The following is a 27,976-nucleotide window of genomic DNA, read 5'->3' as shown; positions in this document are numbered from 1 at the left end:
CCTGCCTGGGATTACAAGACAGGGTTAGACTTTGTATTGAAAATGTACAGAAAACCAACAAGAGGCATTTTCTGCATTGTGAGATGTCAACATTGACATCTTAAAGTTTCTTTTTAAGAGTGTGGCTCTTTGAGCTTTTCAGATCTTATCCGGTGACCTGCTATAGTTAGGTGAGAGGCTCCAGGTGTAAACAATCTGAAGGCAAAATCTGCAAGTGTAAACAAGCATCTTAGGAGTGAGAGATCAAGACCACAAAGTATCCACAGCATGATCTCAACTACACCTACCTGTAAAATGTGATTCTGGAGTACAGTATTCTCCTTCCTCTTACCCAAGAGCTAGCTATCAGGACAAGTGATCCAGGTTCTGGAGCTCCACCAGGGCAGTTCCATTTTCTATTTAGAATCAGCCTGAGTTTCTCCTGCCTGGCTTACCATTGGGCCGTCAGCCCAGGCTCACTGGAAGTCCTCTCACAATCAGCTGGGTGTCGCTGAGCAATTTGAGGATGTCCAGAGCAGAACTGTGTCAGTCAGACAAGAGTGGTTAATTCTGCTAACTCTCAGTATAAGAAAAATGAGTCAGCCTGTGTTTGTTCCTCCCTTCATACAAAATAGGTCTTTGGTTGGTAGCCAGATGAGAGTTTCTCCAGTTTCCTGGCACTTGGGTGAAAAAACAAGGTCTGGAGACTCAAACAGATAAAGTAATTTTTAAAATTTTTTATGGCCATTCAAAAACTAGTTGAAGCAGTCATGGTTCTTACCATCCAGGAACTTTCTGTCTAGGCTAGCAACTAGATACATTGTTGAATTAAGCATCATATGGTTGGTACAATGAATAGATGTGTGCAAAAAACCTTAGGCTTTGCTTGGGCCACCTTATATTTTTGTGACTTCTGATATCATCTTAAGAGATACTTAGGGACAGAAGAGTTGTTATTACTCTTTGTATTTCTATTACCTTGCTAAGAATACATATTTATTTTCTAATAAAATTACCCTAGAAAACTTTAAGAGATTTGTTTAAATTACTTATTAGTTTATGTTATAAAATTGACAGGGCAGTGGTGAAAAAAGATTAAAATTACACAAACTCTGGCATTTAAGTTTCTCTCAGATAAACTTAGGAAAAATAGAACTGGAAATACCCCTGGAGGCATAGAGAGCAGAATTCTACATAGGGTTCTCTCCCTGACCCAGTTCTGTTCAGAGTCACCTTGTTTGGGGGCTTCATTTAGGTCTGGCCCCACCATGGAGTCTTGCCTCACAGAACTGATTAGGAAAAATCAATCAGAGTTTTGGGTGGTGAATCCTACTACCTTTCTAGAACTGTTATGCACAATTTCCTGAAACCCAGAAGGAGATAAATGGAAAAAATCAAGTATGCATTTTAAGGTCTTAATTTTTAAAGTTTCTATTAAAACCAGTGCTTGTGGAGACATTCCATTTAGCAACTTGTTTTCTATGCCTTCGGATCCAGTAGTTGCTCCACAAGTCACAAGAAAGTAAATATAAATACAGTAAACATTTCACTGAACTACATTAACCTCCTCCTTTCTGTATCCCTCTCATCTGTCTATATTTAGCTTTTACTCTATACATTTTTTAACAACCAATGACTGAGAAACAAAAGTAAATAAAAATGGTGGGCCCTTTATCTTAATAATGGGAATTATTAGACACTTAGTACTAAATCCCAGGGTGTTACGAAGATTAAATCACATAATACATTATTCCCAACACAGTTCTCTGTAACATACCCTTGATCACATAGTACTTGCTTAATAAACATTGCATCAATACGTGTGTACATGTTGTTTTCCAAATGCAGACTTATTCAGGCATTGCTGCCTCCTATTTTCTCTGTAAACTTTAAAGAGCCAACAAAGAACATGATACTGTAGGATGGAGATTGGTTGTCTTCATTTGTACCAAAATTATTTGTGTTGTGACAAGAGTGTTGAGTGTAAGGAATTCTGTGCTGTACCCGCTTTCTCTAACTAATCTAATGATGAGCCCAGGGGGAGCACCATCAGCATTGACAGTGGACTTGTTTAAAACACACATTTATGTACCGTTTGCCAACCTTCAGAATTGCATTATCTAGAGTGGGGCCAAAATTATCAAGAGATTTATAAAGTCATTCAAACATGTAAGGTAATTCTTAGCTAAGTGGTTGTCAGCCTAGGCTTCTAATTAGGATTACATGGCCAATTTGCAGAAATCTCTTTACTTGTGTTTATGGGCCAGCAAAACTGGGAAAAACACAGGTTCTTTCATTTACTGGATGTTTGACAAAATATTCTTATTAGGCCAAACACAGTTACATTACTGGTGAACTTGTTAGAAATTCAGAAACTCAGACTTTATTCCAAATCTTCTGACAAAAATAATCTGCAACACAAGATCTCCAGTTCATGATATACATTGAAATTTGAGAGGTGCCTTCTAACTCAACATGTCTTTTCCATCTGAAAAATATACACAGCTCATTTTGTGTGATGTAAATACAGCACTCAAAAATGTATGTTTATGTTTATGCCTGAATTTTATATGTTATAATCCAGAAAACTATAATATATACATTGATGTTGTGGATTATGCCTCTCTCTTTACACAGAGTTAGAGAATATATTAGAAAATATTTCTGTGTTGAGAATTACTTTATGAATTGCATTCACTCTTGTAAGTTAGAAGCACTTCTCTTTACTCTCTCATTTCATCTTGAGTCAAATTAAAAATTCTGCCCATGGCCACTTGGTAAATATGTGTGTGTTTTCAGGGACCATTGACATTTATGGATGTGGCCATAGAATTTTCTCTGAAAGAGTGGCAATGCCTGGACACTGCACAACAGAATTTATATAGAGATGTGATGCTGGAGAACTACAGAAACCTGGTGTTTCTCGGTGAGAATAACTTCAATACACATTTCATAATATATTCTAAAGGTTTTATTTATTTATTTTTTGTGTAGAATTTTTTTGGTAGTTTTTGCTTTGTATAAATGAGTTTCAGATTCCTGTTTTGAAATAAATTTTGGGGATTTGTCTGTGTAGAGAGGAATATCTTCAAGACGTTTCATCTTGATCTGAATTTTCCGCATTCCTGAGCTGATCTGTGTTTTTCACTCTAGATTATTGGCAATGCCTGAAGGTTGGTGGCATAAAATATTGTTTCCTCCACCTTAAAATCCACCAGTTTTTTTGTTTGTTTGTTTTTGTTTTTTTTTTTTGAGACAGAATCTTGCGCTATCCCCATGCTGGAGTGCAGTGGTGCAAGCTTGGCTCACTCCAGCCTCCACCTCCTGGGTTCAAGCAATTCTCCTGCTTTAGCCTCCTGAGTAGCTGGGATTACAGGCGCACACCACAACACCCAGCTACTTTTGTATTTTTAGTAGAAATGGGATTTCACTGTTTTTCCCAGGCTGGTCTCTAACTCCTGACCTCAGGTGATGTGCCTGCCTCGGCCTCCCATAGTGCTGGGATTATAGGTGTGAGCCACTGTGCCCGGCCTTCCACCACCAGTTTTTCATTCAGTAGTATTGGGTAGTGACATTAAGAACATACAAATTTAAAATATTTTCTAAAGATTTAGAAATTTCTGTTATAAATTACTATTTTGGGATTAATTTAGTAGAATATTCTATTACATCATCTTTACTGAGCAGATTACTAGCTTGAGAATTGAAGAATATGAGCAATATTCATGTTATTTATTTTTAATAAAACAGGTATTGCTTTCTCTAAGCCGGACCTGATCACCTATCTGGAGCAAGGAAAAGAGCCTTGGAATATGAAGAGACATGAGACTGTAGCCAAACCCCTAGGTATGTGAGAATGAATGCAACAGAAGAGAGGTCCAAAAGTCAAAGAGAAAGTCAGTGCTTAAAATGTGATTTGGGAAGCTGTGTTCCAAAGGAAAGAGTTTCTGGGATGCCTGAGGATTTTTTAATTTTACTGTCACACAAGGACACCTTCTGTCTTACGTTTTTAAATTTTCTAAAGATTCGACTTTCTCTTTGGTGATCTTCCTTCAAGTTTACAATGAGAGCCAAAGTCCTCTTCATGAAGTATAAGAGACTGCAAAATCTGGCCACTTTTCCGTTGTTTTGGGGGACACACAAATGTCTACATAATTTTGAGAAACTGCTGTGTTAAACTATTATTTTAAATTCTCTTTTAGCATTATGTCCAAAACAGGTGAGTAGTGGTTTATGTTCTTTTTTTTTGTTGTTCATTTTTCCACACAGTCCATCCAGTTTTTATTACTATACTCTTGAAATACAGTTTGAAATTATAAAGTATGATGTCCTTCTGCTCTGTTCTTTTTCCTTAAGGTTGCTTTGGTTATTCAGAGTTTATTGTAGTTTCATGTACATTTTAGAATGGTATTTTTCATTAATGTGAGAAAAATACCAGTGAAATTTTGATAAGTTTATTGAATTTATAGATTACTTTGGATAATATGGCACTTTACAAGTATTTATCCTTGGCTGGGCGCGGTAGCTTACGCCTGTAATCCCAGCACTTTGGGAGGCTGAGGTGGGTGGATCACGAGGTCAGGAGATCGAGACCATTCTGGCTAACACAGTGAAACCCCATCTCTACTAAAAATACAAAAAAGGAGCTTGCAGTGAGCAGAGATCACGCCACTGCATTCCAGCCTGGGTGACAGAGCGAGACTCCGTCTCAAAAAAAAAAAAAAAAAAAAATTATTCTTTGAATCCATAGAAATAAAAATTTTCAAATTTATTTGTGTCTTTAATTTCTTTCATTGATATCTTATATCTTTCATTGTGAAGATTTTTTTACATCTGGTTGAATTTGTTATCAGAAATTTATTTTAATGCTCTTCTAAATAGATTGTTTTTCTGTTATATCAAAGAGTTTGTTTTAAGTGTATGGAACCATAACTTATGCTTGTAACTTAATTTTATTTTTCTAGTCTACTGAGTATATTTATTAGTTTAGACAGGTTTTAATGTAGTATTTCTAGTTTTTTATGTACAAGATAATATGATCTAGAAACAGCAATGTTTTACTTATTTGTCTTCAATCTTCAATGGCTTTTGAAAACTTTTTGACTACTTATTCTGCCACACACTTTCAGTGCTATGTTAAAATAGAAGCATTGACAATGGGCACAATATAGTTTTACATGGGTGTCTGTGAATTTGAAGGAGCAAACACCTCTCCAAGTTTTTATAAACTGGTTTCAGAAGGTAAAGATCGTTTTTTTGTTGTTGTTGTTGGGACCCCAGGGTGATGGGATGCTCTCTGGGTTTGTAGTGCAGAAGGATTATAGTTTGGTTTATCACAAGACTTATGAGTCTACACTAGGGTCCACCTTTAGTTGGCTTGTTACAAGGAGCTTGGGTAGTTGTAATTTCCATTTTACTTTTAGACAGACTTAATATCCTTCAGGACTTTGATCTTTAGAACAGACACTAAGTGGGGTTTCCGCAGTTGGGTCTGCATATGGTAGGCCTTGTATCAGGATGTGGATGAGTATGGCTTTCACTGAATACCAAAGAGGATTTTCCTAGGTTACTGTGCGGGTTTCTATGTAGGCTTAACTGGCCATGAACTGTGGTCCAGGAAGCTGAAACTGAGTCATGGAACTGCTTCAGAGATCATAGTAAAGGCTAAGGTCTGCAGACCTGCCTGCATGGCTATTAATTTGTATATTCCTCTAGACCTCCGGAAGGCCAGAACCTCTCCCAGACTGTGGCTAGGAGGAGTTTGGGATGGTTACAGAGTAAGTTCACAATTCTCAGTGAGACCAAGTTGGGCGAACTATTTCCTGGTTGTTAGCCAGGAACAGAGGTCCTGTAGTTTGCCACCTTAATGAGGGCCTGCCTTCTGAAAAGAATACTCCTCAATCTTGGGCTTTAGGAGAGTTTCACAACTTCCTTCCTGAATCTCAAAGCTCTATTAAAGGCACTTATTTTTGAGATGGGGTCTTGCTACATAACCCAGCCTGGTCTTCAAATCCTTTCCTGCAACAATTCTCCAACCTCAATATACCATGTAGCTGTCATTACAGGTGTGAGCCATGATGTCTGGCTCTATTATATAGACATTTTTGTCAGGGATGGCTGACAAATTTTCTTGCTGTGGGGGAATAAGAAAATAGAGCACCTTTTCTTTTTCCATCTTACTAATGTCACTATCTCTATACATTTCTACTTTCTGTTTCCCATTTCAAATTTGCCTGCAATATTAGATTTTTTTGGACAATATGTTAGAATTTACATGTTGTGCCTGAAGTAAATGAAATAATTAGTATTACAGAATCTTTGAGGTGTCAATTTTCTTCCTGGAAACCTCTGTGGCTAGTGGCACCTTTGCCCGAGTTCTTGTCCTGCATCCAGGAAGAATAAGGTATGCAGACAAGTGAAGGGTGAAGAAAAGAAAGAGAATCTTCATTTAGTGTTAGAACAGCTCAGAGGAGACCCACCTGCTCCTTTCTGTAAGCAGGTCATCCCATCGAGTGTTCAGCTCTCAGCAGAGAGGAGGCCCTGGAAAGGGTGGATTCTCTGTGCAGGCAGGTCATTCTGAGGTCTCTGCGGGTCTCTGAAGCTGCCGGGCAGAGAAGGTAGCTCCTCTCTGCGGCTGGTCATCCCATTGTTTCTGTGTCCTCTGCCCTCTCTGGCTGAGCCCGGGGCTTTTCTGGAGCTCAGAGAGGAGAAAGTACATTCCAATTTGTCCTTGGGTGGCCCTGGTCAGGCCTGGAGGAGGCACCAGAAGTCCCCACTTTGGTCTGCGGGTCCCTGAAGGTTGGGCTCTACAAGGGACTCTTCTTCTGCCAAGGAAACTGTCTTCCTCCTGCTGCCATTTATATGGCTCCAGGGCTTGGCTCCAACCCTGCTCTGAGCTCCCAGTGCATGGGTGCCGGGAGAGAAGAGAGGCAGCAGGAGCAGACACCTCCAAGCCAGCAGAAATGGGGGAGGGTCTTCCCAGGACCCCAACGATGTAGGCAGCAGTGATGCCCAGTCTTCTACATGGGAGGGCGGCTGTAGCTGTTCCCAGGGAGCTCCGACCCCAGCAACTTGAAAAGGGCAGAGCTCTTGCTTGTCCTTGTGGAGCAGGAGGCCCAGGTCGGCAGCCATGGGTCAGGTGGCTGCAGCTGCACCCAGGAGGCCAGATCTTGGCTTTTCCTGCCTGATCCTGTTCCCCCCCCCCAACCACCACCACGAGCACAAGGAGGATCAGATTCACAGCCATAGTTTGGGTGGCTGCAGCCCCACCTAGGAGGGCAGGGCTCCTGCCTGCTTTGTAGAGCAGAAAGCCTGAGTCTTCAGCAGCACCCAGGGAGTTCCTGCTCTAACTCAGAAGAGGTGGCATCTCACCAGCTCCATAGAGTGTGCAACCCCAGCTGCGCCTCTGTGCTGCAGCCAGCGTAATGGCAGCAGCTACTTCCATCAGTCCCCCCTCTGAAGAGGTACATCTAACTGCCATTAGAATAGGGGCATTAAGGATGATGACCATTAACTGCTTCATACTGACATGGGGTGTTGTTTTGGGAAAACAATAGTTCTCTCTCAGAGGCCTATCCAAGGGTTTCCAGTAAAAGAGATTTATCTACTGAGGCTCTATTTGTATACCTCATTTGAAGTTTGACATTTGAAGTTTGACAGCCCATCTCTTATTTTTTCTGAGCTATAGTCAGACATCATTGGTTGGTTCACTTCCACAATTGTCAAAAGGTACAAATAACTCAAAAGCTTCCTTGATTTTGAAAAACAAAACATAAGGATCAGCAGTGTTCCAAGCAAAAAGTCAAGAAAGATTAGTCTTCTATTCAGTTCACCCAGTCAACTCCTATTCGCAATCTCCAAAGTTAGCAGAAACCTGTACTCAAGGGTTATAATCCATTCTTTGAGGAGGATCAAAACAACAAATATCTATGAATGTTAGAATGTCCTGGGATAGTCACAGTGAAAGACATGATTGACAAAAGAAATTTAGTCACCTTTGTGATTTATGATAACCTAACACATAACTTTGATTATAATTGATAACACAAGCTCAGACATCAGAACTCTAGGAATCCCATACAATTTTTGGAACACACATTAACATTTTTCACTAAAATATAACCTGAAAATCAAACACCACCTGATCAATCCTATGTAAGTAAACATGTCAAATAATCCTGTTTACCTCTCTCTTGGATGTCCCAGGGGCCCTCTGTAGCATCAAAAAGCTAGGGGTTAGAAAAGACAATTTTGAAGCTCTAAGGGCTCAAAACACTTAATAGAAGTTCAGGTTACCTTAAGTCATCTGTTTAAATGACTCAAAGTGTTGTATTTTGTTTGTTTGTTTGTTTGTTGTAAAGCAAAAGCCTTTACTCGTCAAGAGGGAAGACCTAGTTTTTCAAACAGTCCGTTTCTTGTCTTTCCCTTCTTTTTTTGAGTGTTTATTCAAAAGTCAAAGAAAAATCTTTTTCAAGAGAAAGAAAGCCAAATTTCACGCTTGCATTAGTCTATTATTGTCAACCTCAACTTTTTAAATTAAACCTTATAGATAATTTTATTCAATCTTAACAAGTTTGACTCTGAGGTACAATTCTCTAAAAACCTTTTATAACCCTTTACAAATTTGTGTTAAAGGGTAGGTCAGTGCCTCAAGACACCCTTGTTGTGCTTTTATTCCAGTGTTCAATTTATGGAAAAACCAAATAATACCCTTTTGAATTTAGTCAATATGTTCACATACAGAATCTCTTTACAATTTTTAAAAACTTTCCATAACTTGTTTGAACCTTTAGTTGTATCTTATTTAAAACAATCCTTTAACCGTCTAAACTAGGCAAAAATTTGCATTTTCACGCCTTATATTATTTCACTAAAGACGTATTTCACTTTCCTTATGCACCTTCCTTGTAAATCTGTTTTCAGTGTTCTCAATTACATGTTATAATGGCAACTGTTAGCAATGATTAATTTTGGTGAAATATTTGGTAAGTTATTTTAGTTACGTACTTAGGTGCAGATCAGGTCTGTTTCTGGCATAGCTAGGGGCATGACATTTATCCCCAGCCCTTAAAAACCTGTAAAGCATGAAATTCGAACAACTTTAAAAATCCAAAGAAGCAGTCCATGACCTTAAAGCATTTAGCCAACCTAGTTTCTGGCTTGCATAATTTAGAATATATATCTACATTTTGAAGACATTTCTATTTTTACCAATAATTTTAAAGCTAGCTTAAGTTATACTTAATTCACATGTATTTGAAAATTGCTTACACTTATTACTTGAGTGCTCTTACTTGCAAGCTAATTTGGTAGACACAACATGTAACAGTAAGTGTCCAAAGAGACACATCTAGACATGTATACACACAAATGAAGATCTAATAGCTTGGAACCCTAGCCATGACGTGGCAATACAAGTTCACTGGTTTTATTTTGTTTGCCCCAGTAGATAATCCAATAAAGGCTGTGAACCAAAATTTTGGGTAAAGCAGTTTCCATGGCAGTTTAATTTTTAAAGGCCGACCTCTGCAGACTCTAAAGAACACTGGGACCAAACAGCACCAAAGGAGAGCATCACATGTTAACTAGGCCATCTGCTTAGAACCACAGCACAAAAGCCTGTATATATGCAATGCCCTTCCACTTTCCCATTCAGTGGTAAACTCCAGATTCCATACAATGTTGGGGGCCAAATGGTATGGCAAATGTGAGACGAAATTCTAGGGAGGGTTTAGTACTAGACCTCAGAATTTCTGCCAGGGGTGTTCCCTTCAGAGAGGTTGAGGTCCGGAGGAACCCCTGTGGTGTCCCCTTTGGGATCCAGTCTTAGAGTGTCAGATGTCTCTGACCTTAGGTTTATGTTTTTCTTCCAGAGGCAATGGCCTACTATGAGCTTTATAAAACCACACTTCCCTATGCTAACCATTCCACTAGAGTGATAGCCATAAACTAAAAGGCATCATAGCTTTAATACTTTCAAAGTATTTGATCTAAGTGCTTGAGCCCAAAAGATTGAGACCAGCCTGGGGAACATATAAAGACCCTCTCTCTACAAAAAAATTTAAAAATAGCCATGCATGATGGTGTGCCCCTGTGGTCCCAGCAACTTGGGAGATTGATGGGACTGCATTACCTGAACCTGGGAGTTTAGGCTACAGTGAGCCATAATTGTGCCACTACACTACATCTTGGATGCCAGAGTAATACCCTGTGTGGTTTTTTTTTCTTTTTTTTTCTTTTTGAGCCACAGTTTCACTCTTGTTGCCCAGGGTGGAATGCAATGCCATGATCTCGGCTCACCACAACCTCCACCTCCTGGGATCAAGTGATTCTCCTGCCTCAGCCTCCCAAGTAGCTGGGATTACAGGCATGTGACACCACGCCTGGCTAATTTTGTATTTTTAGTAGAGACCGGGTTTCACCATGTTGCCATGCTGGTCTTGAACGCCTGACCTCAGGTGATCCACCCCCCTCAACCTCCCAAAGTGCTGGGATTACAGGCATGAGCCACCGTTCCCGCCTTATCCTGTCTTAAGAAAAAAAGCTATACACTTCAGGCATGTTAAGTTTTTCACATTGTTATGCAAAAAAGAAATTTTACATTTGTAAAACTAAAACTCAGTACCCACTAAGTAACAACTGCCCACTTTACCCTTTCTTCAGCCCTTGAGAAACATTCTTCTACTTTGTTTTTATGAATGTGACTGCTTAACATCTCTCATATAAGGGGTATCATATAGTATTCATTGTTTTGTTACTGGCTTATTTTAGGTAATATAATATTCTCAAGGTTTATCTTAAAATGTGACAAGATTTTTTTTTAGGCTAAATAATATTCCACTGTATGTGTATGTTATACTTTTTTGTGTTTGTAAGTGAAAGAACTTTTGAGTTGCTTCAGCCTTTTGGCTTTGTGAATACTGGTACAATAAACATAGATGGTCAAATATATTTTCCAGGTCTTGAGTTGCATACTTTGGATATAGATTCATAATTGAGATTGCTGTATTTGATGATACTTCCATGTTTAATTATTTGAGAAACCTAACATTTTACAGTGATGGCTGTATTTTTGTTTTCCACCAACAATCAACATGGGTTTCATTCACATTGCATCATCAATGGATTTGCTTCTTTTAAAAGATTTGTAATGGCCATTCTAATTAGTGTGAGGTGATTTTGGTTTTCATTGTAATTTTTATGCATTTCTCTACAAAGTAGTAATTTTGTATGTCCTTTCAAATGCTTCTTTCTAAAGTTTAGTTATGTGTCCATTTCTAAATCTAATTATTCAACTGTATTTTTAAATGTTGAGTTGTTTATATATTCTGAATATTAATTCCTATCACGTTAATATTTTCACCCATTTCCTAAAAGGCATCATCACTCTATTGAATGTTTTCTTTGATGTACAGAAATATTGTAGTGTAGTTAAATGTTTCTGTTCTTTTCTTTGTTGCTCAAGCATTTAATGTTGTATCTAAGAAAATGGTGCCAAGAGCAAAGTCATGTCCTTCCCTTATTTTGTTTCTAAGAGATTTATTATTTTATTATGTCTAAGTATTTTATTTAAACTCTTGTTTTTATATGGCTTAAGAAAATGATCCAACTTTATTTTATTAGTATAGGTTTCCAGTTTTCAACATTATATTTTGACTATAAAATCAAATTATTAATCAGATTTGATAAAATATTATTTATCTTTATGGTGTGTCATGGTAACATGGTGGAAGATTATTTGATCATATACAGAAGGGTTTATTTCTGGGCTCTCTATTCTGTTCTTTCATCTGTTTATCTGTCTTTGTGTCAGTACCATATTGTTTTTGTTATTGTAGCTTTTAATATGTTTTGAACTCAGGAAGTATAATGTCTCTTTGTTCTTTTTCATGGGTATTTATTTGGCTATAGTTCATAATCAAATTTGAAAATTTCAACCAAAAGTGTTGTAAAAAGCTGCTATTGGGATATTTATAGGGATTATACTGAATTTGTGTATCACTGTAGGTTACATTAACATCTTTAAAAAGTTAAGTTTTTGACTATTGAGCAAGAATATGTTGAAGAGTATGTTTTAATTTCGTATGTTTTTTGATTTGCCAGTTTTACTTTTGCTATTTCTAGTTTCATTCAGTTTTAGTCAGAAAACACACGTGTGTTATTTTGGTCTTTGATATGGTTTGACTCTCTGTCCCCATCCAAATCTCATCTTGAATTGTACTCCCATAATTTCCACATGTTGTGGGTAGTACCTGGTGGGAGATAATTTTAATCATGGGGGCAGTTTCCCTTGTACTGTTCTCGTGGTAGTGTTTAAGTCTCAGAAGATCTGATGGTTTTATCAAGAGTTTCTGCTTTTGCATCTTCCTCATTTTCTCTTGCTGCCATCATGTAAGAAGTACCTTTCATCTCCTGCCATGATTCTGAGGCTTTTCCAGCCATGTGGAACTGTAAGTCCAATTAAAACTTTTTTTTCTTCCCTGTTCATGGTAGGTCTTTATCAGCAGTGTAAAAACAGATTAATACAGTCTCCTTAAGTTTATTTGTTGTTGTTGTTTTGAGACACATTTTCCTCTGTTGCCCAGGTCAGAGTGCAATGGCATTATTTTGACTCACTGCAGCCTCAGCTTCCTGGGCTCAAGTGATCCTTCCCACCTGTCTCCCAAGTAGCTGGGACTACAGCTGCACTTAACCAGTATTCTTAAATGTAATAAGACTTGTTACGTGTCCTAACAGAATATACCAGGTGCAAATAAGAATATTGTGTATTCTCTTGCTTTTGACTGGAAAGTTTTGTACATGTCTGTTAAGCCTACGTGGTCTATGATATGGTATGGATGTCCATGTTCTCCGGACTTCATGCTGCATTATAATCCTCAGTGTTGGACGTGGAACCTGGTGAGAGCTGTTTGGGTCGTGGTCATAGGGGTAAATTCCTCATGAATGGCTTGACACCATCCTTTTGGTAATCGATAAGTTCGCACTTCATTGATTCAAGTGAGAGCTGTTTCCTTAAAAGAACGTGGCTACTTCACTCACACTTGCTCCGTCTCTTATCATGTGATATATCCAGTTATTCTTTGCCTGCTAGCATTATTGTTAGCTTCCTGAGATCCTCACCAAAGCTGATGCTGGCACACACTTCTTGTACAGTCTGCTTAGTTGACCGCCAAGTAAACTCTTTTTTCTTTATAAATGATCCACTTTCAGGTGTTCCTCTATATGCAAAGTAATTAATACAGTCTATAATGTTGTCTAAGTTTTCTGTTTTCTTACTGAATTTTCATCTGAATGTTCTAATTATTGAAAATGAGATCTTGATGTCTACAATTATTATGTTCCTATGTAGTTTTTTCTTCACTTAACATTTGCTTAATATATTTTAAAGCCCTGATGTTACATATAGATAGATAAATGTAATAGTTTTAGATTCCTGGTAACTTGACCCATTTTGCCATTATATAAGTCTTTGTCTCATGCTAGTACTTGACTTAAAGCATATAATGTCTAATATAATTATGACCACCTAAACAAATTGTGCTTACTATTAGCATGAAATATAAATTTTTTCCACTGTTACTTTCAGCCTGTTTGACTCAATGCTAAAATAAGTCTCTTGTAGGCACCATATTGTATGCATTTTTTTAAACACTCAGGCATTTATTCCTATTTCTTTTTATAATTTAATTAATTTATTTGTTCATTTATTTTTGAGATAGGGTATCACTCTGTCAACCAGACTGGTTTACAGTGGTGTGATCATGGCTCACTGCAGCCTCAATCTCTGAAACTTTTATGACCTCTCATTTCAGTCTCTGAAGTAGCTGGGTTACAAGTATATGCCATCACAAGCAGCCAGTTTTTTTGTTTCGTTTTGGTATTTTTTGTAGAGACAGGGTTTTTTCTTGTTGCTCAGGCTAGTCTTGGACTGCGGGGATCAAATGTTCGGTCCATGTCCTACTTCCAAAGTCCTGAGATTACATTTCTTTTTATTAAGTGGTTTAATTTATATTTTAAATAATTGCTTAAAAAATGGAGTAACTGTTACCAGTTTTATTATCACTGTTTTACGTATTTTTTTGTAGATATGTTTTCTCATTTCCTGTTTTGCTGCCTTAATTTTTATTTTTATTTTGCAGTGGTTTTGATTTTTTAATTTTGTTTTGCATATTTTTAATGAACATTTTGTAATCTTAAAATATGGAGATTATATAACACATCTTAAAGTTACAATAATATATTTTAATCTCATAACAACTTCAACTGAATACAAAAACTATACTTCTGTATGTATTTTCCAGTGTTATTGATATTAAAATTATTTTATATTGTGTACCTAGTAACAGATTTATGCAGATTTATATTTTGTTTATTGTATTCTATACAACCTTAAGAGTTTTATGCACCATCATTATGATAGTAAAGAATTCTATATGTCTTTATATTTACACTTAGTAGAGAGCTTTAAATTTGTATGTGGTTTTATAATACTGTTCAGTATTTTATTTTTCAGCAAATTGACTCATTTTAGCATTTCTTTTTTTTATATTGCAGTTTCACTGTGTTGCTAAGTCTGATCTTGAACTCCTGGTCTCAAGTGATCTCACTGCTGTGGTCACCTAAAGCTGTAGAATTATAAGCATGAGCTACTGTGCCTGTCCACCATGTAGCATGTTTTGTAGAACTATGGTAGTAATAATGAACACGCTCACCTTTTATTTTGGAAAGTATTTATTCATATCCTCTTTTTGAAGTAAAGTAATTTAGAATCAATAATTAGTGCTAAGAATTTTTTTTATTGCATCAAAATTTGGGAAGTTGTTTGACATTTTTATCTCCAAGTAACCTCTATATTACTTTTTCCGTATAGTCTTCTAAGATTCCTTTTGTGAATATATTGATCTACTTGATGGTGTCCAATCAGTTTTACATTCCATTTATAATTTTGTTTGACAGTTGCATTTTTGTATTGTATATTTTAGGGTACGCCACCTCACACCAGTTAATTGTGGTTTGATTAGTTTATAATTGTGTATGACAATATTTAACTCTTTATAATTGAAGACAGTATGGAGGAAAAATCAAATATGTATCAGCCATATGTCTATTGTCAATATAATTACCTCTTTTTTTGCCTGGATAAATATTATCCCTGTACTTTTTTATGACTACTATATTTGTTGTGTAGGTTTATTGTGGATGATTATTTAACCCTAAGTGAGTAGTCATAAAACTTTTTCTAATTTCAACACCCATCTGTGAATCTGTATTATTTTTGTGTGGGCGCAAATCTTTTTTATTATTTATTTATTTATTTACTTATTTTGAGATGAACTCTTGCTCTGTCACCAGGCTGGAGTTCAGTGGTGCAATCTTGGTTCATGGTAACCTCTGCCTCCTGGGTTCAAGCGATTCCACTGCCTCAGCCTCCAGAGTAGCTGGAACTACAAGCGTGCACCACCACACCCAGCTAATTCTTTGTATTTTAGTAGAGATGGGGTTTCACCATGTTGGGCAGGATGGTCTTGATCTCCTGACCTCGTCATCTGCCACCTTGGCCTCCCAATGTGCTGGGATTATAGATGTGAGCCGCTGCTCCCAACCGGGAGAAAATGTTAGATTTGAAGATAATTTTAAAACTATCACATATCTGAATCTATTCTAGATATTGTTCATTTTTACTTGTCAGAAACACACAACAAAATTTATAATACAGTATTATTAAATATTCATTTTGGTCATGTTAATTACATTGACATTATTATGCTACATATTGCTAGAATGTTTTTATCTCGCAAAGCCAAATCTCAATATACATTACACAACATGAATTTTTCTAATTTCTTGGCACTTTTCAAACACCACTCTGTTTTCTGTTTCTGAGAGTGTGGCTACTTTATGTATTTTATACAGTCTCTGTCTCTTTGAGGCTGGCTCATTTCTTTTGCATAATGTCATTAACATTTATCTTTATAGTTACAATATTTTCTGGTTTTTGAAAACTGAGTGAAATTCCAGTATTTTCAAATTATACCTACTGAATGATTTTGGTGACAGAAATTTGCATTACTTCAAGAATGCCATGTGAAATTCCAAAAGCATTGCATCAAATTTGTCGACTACATTGAGCGGTATGGACATCTTCATAATATTAATTATTTCAGCCTTTCAACAACAGCATGTTAAAGAGTTTGTTGTTTAATTTGTATATATTTGTGAAATTTTCAGTTTTTTTATGGTTTTATACTCTCATTCTATTTTGATGATAGTACTTTTTTAAAATTCAGTTTTAAAAATTTTGTCAGGACTCTTTTTTGACCTAAGAAGTGGTCTATCAAGGACAGTGTTGTATGAGATATTGAGATGAGTGTATCCTGATACTGTTGAGCAGTGTTCTCTATACCTCTGTTAGGAATAATTGTTTTATACTGCCTTCAAGTCCTCTGTTTCTTTACTAATGTGTCTTGTTTCATTTTTATTATAGATATGGGATATTGAAGTATCCTAATATATGCTCTGTGATTCTTTAGTTTTGTCAATATTTGCTTTATATACTTCGAACCTTAATGTGAGATGTACACATACACAAATGTACATAAAAATTTGTCATAGGTTCCCAGTGAATGAATCTATTATTACTTAGTATCTTTCTTTGTAGCTTCGGAGTTTGGAGTTCAAGTGAATTTTATAAAATATGAGAGTTTTTGACTTAAGATATAGCTTGTGTATTATTTTGAGCTGTTCTACCATTTTGTTAATATTTTTATGGACATCTACTTCTATTTGGTGCTCTCAGGTTTTTTTTTTTTTGTCATTAAATCTGAAATGACTTGTAGAAAGGCAAGTTGGGTCTTCGTTTTTAAAATATGTTGTATAAATCTCTATTGAAAGTATGTCTCTTGATTGAAAAGTTATGTATGTGTGTGTGTGTATATATGTATAATTAAATAGACTAATGCTATTTTACTCTTTTATTTGATTCTTGTATCTTTGTTTCTCATTTCCTGTCTTTCTGGTCTTTGTGTCTTTTTAATTTCTGTATTAATATGTTTTTACTTTCTTATTTTCTTTTGTGTATCTATACAGATATTTTCTTTGTGGTACCTTGTGGTTTACATAAAACCTCTGAAAGATACAACAATATACTTTAATCTGGTAAAAAATTAACTTCAGTTGCAAAGAAATATTCCTCATTACATTTGCTCTCACTTGTTATTTATGTTGCTAATTATATCTCTTTATGTTGTACATTCATTAACAGATGTTTATAAAAATTTCTATGCTTTTGTCTTTAAATTTTTAAACAATAATTTAAAATGTTTTTTGCACCTTTATGATAATGTTATGGAATTCTATTTTTGTGGATGTGCATATCTTTCCCAGAATGATGTGTTCTCGTATAATTAGGTACTGTTTTCTTGCATCATGTTATTTTCAGTGAAAGGAACTCTTTTTATCATCTTTGATATGTAGGTCACATGCAGTGCCAATATACTTTCTCAGAATTTGGTTATTTTGGAATGTTTTTTTCTTTTTATTTGGTAGAACAGTTTTGTTGTTGGTATAATTCTCCCTTGACATATTTTTTTCAGGACTTAGACTATAGCACATAGTTCCCTTCTGGCCTGCAAATTTTTTATTGGCAAATTCACTGTTTATCTCATAAGACTATGCTTGTAAATAACACATCACTTTTCTCTTGTAGCCCCCAAGATTTTCTTTTTGTCTGTGACTTTGGAAATTGTGTTCATATATATGTTTGTTATAAATATCTTTATGCATATCCTAGTTTGTTGAGCTTCTACATTTTTACATTGTTTTTTTCTTCCAGGATTTTTTTTTTGTTGTTGTTGACCAAATCTTGCTCTGTCATCCAGGCTGGAGTGCAGTGGCATGATCTCGGCTCACTGCAACCTGTGCTTCCTGGGTTCAAGCAATTCTCCTGTCTCAGCCTCCTGTGTAGCTGGAATTACAGGCGCACACCACCATGTCTAGCTAATTTTTATACTTTTAGTTGAGATGGGGTTTCACTATGTTGGTCAGGTTGGTCTCGAACTCCTGACCTCATGATCTGCCTGCCTCAGCCTCCCAAAGTGCTGAGATTACAGGCGTGAGCCACTGCACCTGGCCTCTTCTAGGATTTTTAGTTATTATTTCTTTTTGTACTTTTTACCTCTACAATTTTTTGATGTTTTAATGTTTTTGTTGTTCCATTTTTTATAGTTGTCTGTTTTCCTATTTCACTCAATATTATTTAATTTGAAATTAATTTATGCATCTTCATTTTTTATGGTTGCTTTCTGAACATTTTATAATTTTTATATGGGGCTATGTTGTAATATTTTGTATGCATTGTATTCTTTGAGACTTGGACATTTTAAAAGAGCTATCTGTCACAGTCTTTATGATGTAGCTTATTTTCTGGCATAGCCTGAAACCAATTGTTTTAGCTAGAGATTCTGGGAATCTCTCAAACATGTCCTTAGAATGTGTCTTGTCTGAAATTTTGTGTTCATTTTTTAGTTAAAAACATTTATTAGTGTTTCTTCTTAATGGCCAGTCGTCATTTTCTACATGTGTTTTCTCTCTGTAGTACTGCAGTCTGTCTACTGCTGTAGCATTTACCTTTGGTCTTAGCAGACTCAAACTGTCATTCTAAAGAATACCACTGTAGTTGTCTGTTCTCATGCTGCTAATAAAGACATACTGAAGACTGGGTAATTTAAAAAGAAAAAAGCTTTAGTGGACTCACTGTTCCATGTAAGTGGGGAGGCCTATCGTGGCAGAAAATAAAGGAAAATCAAAGTGACATCTTGCATGGTAGCAGACAGAGAAAGGGCATGTGCAGAGGAACTCTCCTTTATAAAAACTATCAGATTTTGTGAGACTTGTTAACTATCACAAGAACTGCATAGGAAATACCTGGCCCCATAATTCAATTACCTCCCACCAGGTTTCTCCCACAACTCAAGAGAATTATGGGAGCTGCAATTCAAAATGAGGTTTAAATGGGGACGCAGAACCAAACCATATTAGCCACCACTTCCTTTAGTACTTAATGCCATGGGAGACAGAAACCAGTGTGTGAAAAGCCAGAAATAGACATGTATGTATCACTATTATTCTAGGTTTTTTTTTTTTGAAAAAAAAACAGGTGTTGGCAATTTACTTCTAAAGGCGCACTATATTATGTTTGGGGAGCAGGAAGAGCTTTGTTGGATAAATGTTACAGGCTTTTCCTTCTATGTGACTCTGCATTGTGCTCACCTAGGATACTGCACACAAGTAACTTATTTATAAATCTTTCACAAATTTATTTTGTTCAGTGTGTTTTTGTTGAATTTACATGTGTATGAAGGAATTTAGAGTCTGTGGTCCTTTTCTATGTCATCTTGCTTATGTAGTTTGTATAATTTTATAGTTTAGATATATAGAGTATACAAATCTTAGTGTAGCAAGTGGAGTAATTTGTTATTTTTATTTTTTTTCAGTTATGTGTTCTTATTTTGCCCAAGACCTTTGGCCAGAGCAGAACGTAAAAAATTCATTTCAAAAAGTGATACTGAGAAGATACGGAAAACGTGGAGATGAGAATGTACCACTAAGAAAAGACTGTAAAAGTATGGATGATTGTAAAGTGCACGAAAGAGTTTATGAGAAACTTAACAAATGTTTGACAGCTACCCAGAGCAAAACATTTCTATGTTATAAATCTGTAAAAGTTGTTTATAAATTTTCAAATTCAAATAGATGTAAGACAAGACATCCTAAAAAGAAACCTTTTAAATGTAGCAAATGTGACAAATCATTTTGCATGCTTTTACATCTAATTCAACATAAAATAATTCATACTAGAGTGAATTCCTACAAATGTGAAGAATGTGGCAAAGCCTTTAACCGGTCCTCATACCTTACTACACATAAGATAATTCATACTGGAGAGAAACCATACAAATGTGAAGAATGTGGCAAGGCTTTTAACCACCCATCAACCTTTAGTAAACATAAGAGAATTCATAGTGGAGATAAACCCTACCAATGTGAAGAATGTGGAAAAGCTTTTAAGCAGTTATCAAACCTTAATAACCATAAGAGAATTCATACTGGAGAGAAACCTTTCAAATGTGAAGAATGTGGCAAAGCTTTTAACCAGCTATCAACCCTTACTAAACATAAGAGAATTCATACTGGAGAGAAACCCTACAAATGTGAAGAATGTGGGAAAGCTTTTAAGCAGTTATCAACCCTTACCAAACATAAGAGAATTCATAGTGGAGAGAAACCCTTCAAATGTGAAGAATGTGGCAAAGGCCTTTGTGACTCCTCATCCCTTACTATATATAAGAGAATTCATAGTGGAGGAAAATCCTACAAATGTGAAGAATGTGGCAAAGGCTTTTGCAACTCCTCATCCCTTACTACACATGAGGGAATTCATAGTGGGGAAAAACCCTACAAATGTGAAGAATGTGGCAAAACTTTTAACCACCCATCAACTCTTAGTAAACATAAGAGAATTCATAGTGGAGATAAACCTTACAAATATGGAAAAGCTTTTAAGCAGTTGTCAAACCTTAATAACCATAAGGGAATTCATACTGGAGAGAAACCCTTCAAATGTGAAGAATGTGGCAAAGCTTTTAAGCAGCTATTAACCCTCACTAAACATAAGAGAATTCATACTGGAGAGAAACCCTACAAATGTGAAGCATGTGGGAAAGCTTTTAAGCAGTCATCAACCCTTACCAAACATAAGAGGATTCATAGTGGAGAGAAACCCTTCAAACGTGAAGAATGTGACAAAGCTTTTAACCAGTTTTCAAACCTTACCACACATAAGAGAATTCGTAATGGAGCAAAGTCCTTCAAATGTGAAGAATGTTGCAAAGCTTTTAACCAGTTTTATAAACTTACTGTACATAAGAGAATTCATAATGGAGAGAAACCCTACAAATGTGAAGAATGTGGAAAAGCTTTTAATCACTCCTCAATCCTTGGGAAACATAAGATAATCCATAGTGGGGAAAAACCCTACAAATGTGAAGAGTGTGGCAAAGCTTTTAATCGCTCATCAATCCTTAGGAAACATAAGGTAATCCACAGTGGAAAAAAACCCTACAAATGTGAAGAATGTGGCAAGGCTTTTAATCACCCATCAACCCTTAGTAAACATAAGAGAATTCATAGTGGAGATAAACCCTACAAATGTGAAGAATGTGGAAAAGCTTTCAAGCAGTTATCAAACCTTAATAGCCATAAGAGAATTCATACTGGAGAGAAGCCCTTCAAATGTGAAACATGTGGCAAAGCTTTTAACCAGCTATCAACCCTTACTAAACATAAGAGAATTCATACTGGAGAGAAACCCTACAAATGTGAAGAATGTGGGAAAGCTTTTAAGCAGTCATCAACCGTTACCAAACATAAGAGAATTCATAGCGGAGAGAAACCGTTCAAATGTGAAGAATGTGGCAAAGGCTTTTGTGATTCCTCATCCCTTATGACACATAAGAGAATTCATAGTGGAGAGAAACCCTTCAAATGTGAAGAATGTGGCAAAGGCCTTTGTGACTCCTCATCCCTTGCAACACACAAGAGAATTCATAGTGGAGAGAAACCCTTCAAATGTGAAGAATGTGGCAAAGGCTTTTGTGACTCCTCGTCCCTTACAACACATAAGAGAGTTCATAGTGGAGAAAAACCCTACAAATGTGAAGAATGTGGCAAAGGTTTTTGCAAGTCCTCATCCCTTACTACACATAAGGGAATTCATAGTGGGGAAAAACCCTACAAATGTGAAGAATGTGGCAAAGCTTTTAACCACCTATCAACCCTTACTACACATAAGATAATTCATAGTGGGGAGAAACCCTACAAATGTGGAGAATGTGAGAAAGCTTTTAACCACCCGTCAACCCTTAGTAAACATAAGAGAATTCATAGTGGAGATAAACCTTACAAATGTGAAGAATGTGGAAAAGGTTTTAAGCAGTTGTCAAACCTTAGTAACCATAAGAGGATTCATACTGGAGAGAAACCCTTCAAATGTGAAGAATGTGGCAAAGCTTTTAACCAGCTAGCAACCCTTACTAAGCATAAGAGAATTCATACTGAAGAGAAACCCTACAAATGTGAAGAATGTGGGAATGCTTTTAAGCAGTCATCAACCCTTAACAAACATAAGAGAATTCATAGTGGAGAGAAACCCTTCAGAAATGAAGAATGTGGCAATGGCTTTTGTGACTCCTCATCCTTTACTACACATAAGAGAATTCATAGTGGAGAGAAACCCTTGAAATGTGAAGAATGTGGCAAAAGCTTTTGTGACTCCTCATCCCTTACTACACATAAGAGAATTCATAGTGGATAAAAACCTTTCAAATGTGAAGAATATGGCAAAGCTTTTAACCACCCATCAACCCTTACTAAACATAACTCATAGTGGAGATACACCCTTCAAATGTGAAGAATGTGGCAAACCTTTCAACCAGCCATCAAACTTTAGTATACATAAGAGCCTTCATACTGTAGAGAAGGCTTACAAATGTGAAGAATGTGGAAAATCTTATTAACTGTTTCTCAAACTTTACTAGACATAATTCATACTGGAGAGCAACCCTACATATGGGAAGAATGTGGCAAAGCCTTTAACTGGTCCTCAATCCTTATTACACATAAGGCAATTCGTACTGCAGAGAAACCCTACAAATGTGAACAGTAAGGAAAGGCTTTGGTGTATTCTTAGCCTTTACTTAAGAATTCATGCTAAAGAGCAACTCTATACAAATCTGAAGAATGTGGCAAAGGCTTTTGTGAATCCTCAGCCAGCCCTTGGTAAACATAAAATAACTCATATTGAAGCATGTAGGAAAGCTTTTTGTCAGTACTCAACTCTTACTAACCATAAGCGACTTCACACTGAAGAGAAATCCTACACTTGTGATGAATGTGGAAAAGTTTTTAACTGGTCCTTAAACCTTACAAAACATGAGATAATGCATAATGAATGGAAACTCTACTAATGGTAGTGTGGCAAAGCCTTTAGTGTATTATTAACCTTTACTAAACATAAGGTAATTCATACTGGAGAGAATTCCAACAAATATGAAAAATGTGATGAAGATTTTAACAAGTTCTCAACACTTACTACACACAATTCATACTGGAGAGAAACCCTACTAGCACAAAGAATGTGGCAAAGCCTTTTACGAGTCCTCAGTTCATAGCAGACATAAAATAATTTATATTGCAGAAAAACTCTATGAACCCAAAAGATGGGACAATGCTTTTAACAACACGTCAAACCTTTTTTTTTTTTTTTTTTTTTTTTTTGATGGCGTCTCACTCTGTCACCCAGGCTGGAGTGCAGTAGCATGTTCTCAGCTCACTGCAAGCTCCGCCTCCCGAGTTCATGCCATTCTCCTGCCTCAGCCTCACGAGTAGCTGGGACTACAGGCGCCTGCCACCATGCCCGGCTAATTTTTTGCATTTTTTAGAGATGGGGTTTCACCATGTTTGCCAGGATGGTCTCTATCTCCTGACCTCATAATCCACCTGCCTTGGCTTCCCAAAGTCCTGAGATTGCAAGCATGAGCCACTGTACCCAGCCCACCTCAAACTTTTGGAAATATGTTCCCAGACCCCAGAAATGTGAAGAATATGTCAAAGACTTTAAATGGTTGTCAGTCTTGATTGTAGGTAAGATACTTCATACTGTAGAAAACTACATATGTGAAGAATGTAACAAAACTTTTAGTGCTCACATTTTATTGCACAAGAAAGCATTTATACTTGAGAAAAAAACTGTAGAATTATAAAGAATGTGGAAAAGCCATTGATATCTACTCATATCTTAATATCCAAGAACTCAATAAAAGCATTGTAAGTGTAATTACTGGCAAAATATCTTTCAGAAAATATAAACCGTTAAAGTGAAGAAGAGTATTCATTCTGAAGACAAACATTACAAATGTACAGGGGGTTGTAGTATGATTACTTGTGTCATAGACATTATTGTACAGATTTTGTATTAGAGGAAAACCCTGAAACAGTTTCTCAAACCTTGTTCAACATAAGGGAATTTATATTGGAGAAAAACCTAATAAATGTAATGATTTTGAATGAAGAATTGTTAAAAAATGACAGCGAAAAAAACACCAGAGTTGATAGTAAAATATATTTTTACAGATGCAGTAAATATGAAAAAGACATTTACTTCAAAATTAGGTGTATGTCAACATCAGATATTTCACAGTTGAAATTTCAACTAAGGCACTGACCCTCGAGACATTACACTAAATCAGAGTGTTGAGTGTAGAAAATTACCCAAAACTAAAGATGTTAGGTAAATTATTTGTAAATAACTTTAAGAAAACGGGAGAGTTACAATTGCATTCAAAGTATACTATTTTCAATGAAAAAACTTAGTTTTTGGGGGGAGGGGGAAATTAGTAATGATACAGTTCATCTCACAAATTACTTCATGCTGTATCTTTTATTTTAGTGGTCATAATAAAAATCATAGAAAAATATAAATAATATCCATACATTTCTAAGTCCTGAATAAGTATTTTTAAAAATTTGTTACATGTTTTTATTTGAACATGTGAACTCTGCCCGCAAACACATACAGACTTTGAGTGCTGATTCACATAAAGTTAAATACACACGTTAGTCTAATGATACGCCTTAATTGTAATAGAATCGTAGAGTGTGTTTGTGTGTGTATGAGTTTTACCTATTTTCAGGAAAAAAGCAATATTAGAACAAAACAAATTAATAAGGTGTCTAATTTACTAAACTAAAAACCTCAAGAATGCTGAATGCAAATCTGTTTAATTCATTACTGTACACACTATTTTTCCTGATACTTATAATTTGTTTTTTGTTTTATAGTATAAGATGTATTAATTGTGAGCTGGTTAGTAATTAATTTTCATAAAATTTTGTAGGGCACATGAAGTAATTTTTAGATGTAATTTCATAATTAGTATACTTATACTTTTTTAGTTAGAGCATTGTGTTCAGTTGGAGAACCTTCTGTAAGCTTTCTATTTAGTTCCTTTTACATTTTAAAATTGATATAAGTAAATTTATTGGCTTATGACGTAAGTCAGTTTATTCAGATAACTACTTGGGAGGCTTCATGAGTCATGAGGATTTTGGGTTTGTCTTTTTTTGTTTTTTCTGTCTGCTGGTTTTTTTTTTTTTTTTTTTTTTTTGAGACGGTGTCTCACTCTGTCCCCCAGTCTGGAGTGCAGTGGGATGATCTTGGCTCACTGCAACCTCCACCTCTCGAGTTCAAGTTCCCCTGTCTCAGCCTTCCCAGTAGCTGCGATTACATGTGCTTGCCATGACACTTGCCTGATTTTTCTGCTTTTAGTTTCATCATGTTGGCCAGGCTTGTCTTGAACTCCTGGCCTCAGGTGATCTGACAGTCTCGGCCTCCCAAAGTGCTGGGATTACAGGTGTGAGCCACCACACCTGGCAAAGATGTTTTGATATATTAATGTAGCAAACAAAAATGACAGTGCTTATGTAACAGATGCTCTGTAATTTCTGCTGGAGTTAGTTTGCAAGTTCAAGTCAGAGATGGAAAATATCAATGGTGAAGAAATAACATTGATTCTTCATGTGGACAGAACGTTTTTTCCTGGCTGCACAGCTGACACTTGATTGATTTGAAGATGACTTCTGCTTTTATTTTCTGATTATCTTCAGTTTTTTTGTCTTAGGTGTATTCCAACTATGTATGCATCACAGAGCTTCTTTTTCTGTGTTATGGCTACAGTGTTCTCACTTTCATTTTTATGCCATGTCATTTCACATGGTACATTGTAGATTTTGATGAGAAAGTTGTTTTTTGTTTTGTTTTGTTTTTTGAGATGGAGTTTCACTCTTGTTGCCCAGGCTGAAGTGCAATGGTGATCTCGGGTCACCACAACCTCTGCCTCTTGGGTTTAAGTGATTCTCCTGCCTCAGCCTCTGGAGTAGCTGGGATTACAGGCATGTACCAACACACCCGGCTAATTTTGTATGTTTAGTAGAGATGGGGTTTTTCCATGTTGGTCAGGCTGGTCTCAAACTCCCAGCTGCAGGTTATCTGCCCCTTGGCCTTCCAAAGTGCTGAGATTACAGGCGTGAGCCACTGCTTACGGCCCGAAAGTTGGTATTTTTAATGTACTAAAAGTTGGTTTTAACTGGAGAGTTTGCTTATCAGTATAACTTTGACATCAGGTAAAGGCATACATTATCCACAGGGGAGAGAATTAAATCATTTAACATTGTTTTTCTTTGTTTGTAAAAGAAAAATTTTAAAAGATTCTTATACAGAGTGTGCCAAATATAAAATATATCTTCGAAATTAAATTTTTAACAGTTAATGGTAAGGAATTTTTAATGTTTTGTGATATAACACAACTTATGTTTCCATGCAGAATTTTCTGTATTTAAGCGTGAATGTTAAAATTTGCAAAATAATAAAATTACCTCTGTAGATTTTAAATTTGAATAATTTTTGATATTGATATTACAGTTTGAAGGAATTTCTCACTTCTTTTGTATAATCTTTTTATTGGGTGAAGTTTAGCATACAGTTTTTATACTTAGTCACCTAACTGTAGCCAACTCCTTGGCTATTTTCTCTGGAAAACGTGATTATGCCAGTTTTTGAATTAAAAGATTTTCTGTTATTTTCCTCGCAAACTTATTTACTGTGTTCACAGAGTGGCCAGTCACAGGACCACCAGCAATGCCTGCACTTTTACTATCTTTAATTCCATTACCATCATCACCAGAAACTCCAGGTGTCCCAAACTTAAAGTAAAAGCCCTAAAATACACTGGCTTCTCCCAGGCACTGTGCTGTGTCCAGAACATGATGTTAACTATCAGAGTTTCTATGGTTATAATTGACAAATGACAAAACAGCACAAAGCTATATATTGTTAGTACTATTCAGGCAAGTTTATGACAAATAGAGACCATATTTGAACTATTGTTAACTTTCTATAAAGTTTTAAAAATATTATTTTAACTTGATAGAGGAAAAGGGTATTCTTTAAAATATGATATTTTTTAAGTATATATACATTGTCAAATGCTTAGTTGTATGTAATAAATGCATTAACTCACAGAATCAACATTTTTGCAGTGGGACCACATGGCATTGTCTTAGTATTTTTCAAAAATACGAATACATTATTATGCACGATAGTCACCATGCTGTACAATAAATCTCTTATTCTTCCTATGCAACTATAGTTATGTATTCTTGGATAGACATTTTTCCAACCCCCCTTTTCTTCTAAATACCTTGGCACCTGGTGGTCACTATTTTACTCTGTACTTCAATGAGATTAAGTTTTTTAGAATCCATGTGTAAGTGGAATCATAAGATACTAGTCTTTCTGTGACTAGCTTAATTCAACTAATCTCTTCCAGATTAATCCATGTCATTTAAAATAATAGAATTTTTTAAAAGGTAAATAATCCATTTTGTATGTATACTATATTGTATTCATTTATGTATTAGATGTTGAACAGTTAATTCTATATTTGGGCTATTGTGAAGAGTGCTGCAAACAACATAGAAGTGCAAGTATTTGTTCATTCTTATTTTATTGTGAATATATATCTAAAAGTGCAATTACTGTATTATATGGTAGATTGATTTTAAATTTTTTTCAGAAATCTCTCGTTTTTTTTGAATGGCGGTCCTCATTTATGTTCAAACCAATAGTGTGCAGGCATTTTCTTTACATCTTTACCAACGCTCTTTTTCATTTGGTAAGAATTTTTGGAACAGGAGTGATTTGATAGCTCATAGGTATTTTTTGTTGCCTTCCTCTGACAATAATTGACACTGAGCATTTTTTAATATATCTCTTGGCCATGTCTTGTCTTGAAAAATATTTAAGATTTTTGCTCATAGTTATTTGTTTTTTGTTGTGTAGTCATTTGAGTTTCTTGCATATTTTATATATTATCCCCTTGTCATT

General features: G+C 35.8%; 1 protein-coding gene across 2 annotated transcripts; it reads left to right on the top strand.

Annotated features, from left to right (window-relative positions):
• Nucleotides 1-2,454: 2,454 nt before the first annotated feature.
• Nucleotides 2,455-22,348, top strand: LOC112614292 (zinc finger protein 85-like). 2 transcript variants are annotated; one of them, XM_025370709.1, is made up of 6 exons: nucleotides 2,455-2,520; nucleotides 2,779-2,905; nucleotides 3,730-3,825; nucleotides 19,470-19,730; nucleotides 19,815-22,205; nucleotides 22,263-22,348. In XM_025370709.1, the coding sequence occupies exons 1-6, from the start codon at nucleotides 2,455-2,457 to the stop codon at nucleotides 22,346-22,348; spliced, it is 3,027 nt and encodes a 1,008-aa protein (XP_025226494.1). The 2 variants fall into 2 exon arrangements, with proteins under 2 accessions (XP_025226494.1, XP_025226495.1); XM_025370710.1 differs by lacking the exons at nucleotides 2,455-2,520; nucleotides 22,263-22,348 and having other exon boundaries at nucleotides 2,794-2,905; nucleotides 19,470-20,833; nucleotides 20,905-20,913.
• The last annotated feature ends 5,628 nt before the right edge of the window (nucleotides 22,349-27,976 follow it).

Source organism: Theropithecus gelada, chromosome 20 (genome assembly GCF_003255815.1).
Source record: "Theropithecus gelada isolate Dixy chromosome 20, Tgel_1.0, whole genome shotgun sequence".
NCBI lineage: Eukaryota > Metazoa > Chordata > Mammalia > Primates > Cercopithecidae > Theropithecus > Theropithecus gelada.
This window is presented reverse-complemented; position numbering and strand designations above follow the sequence as displayed.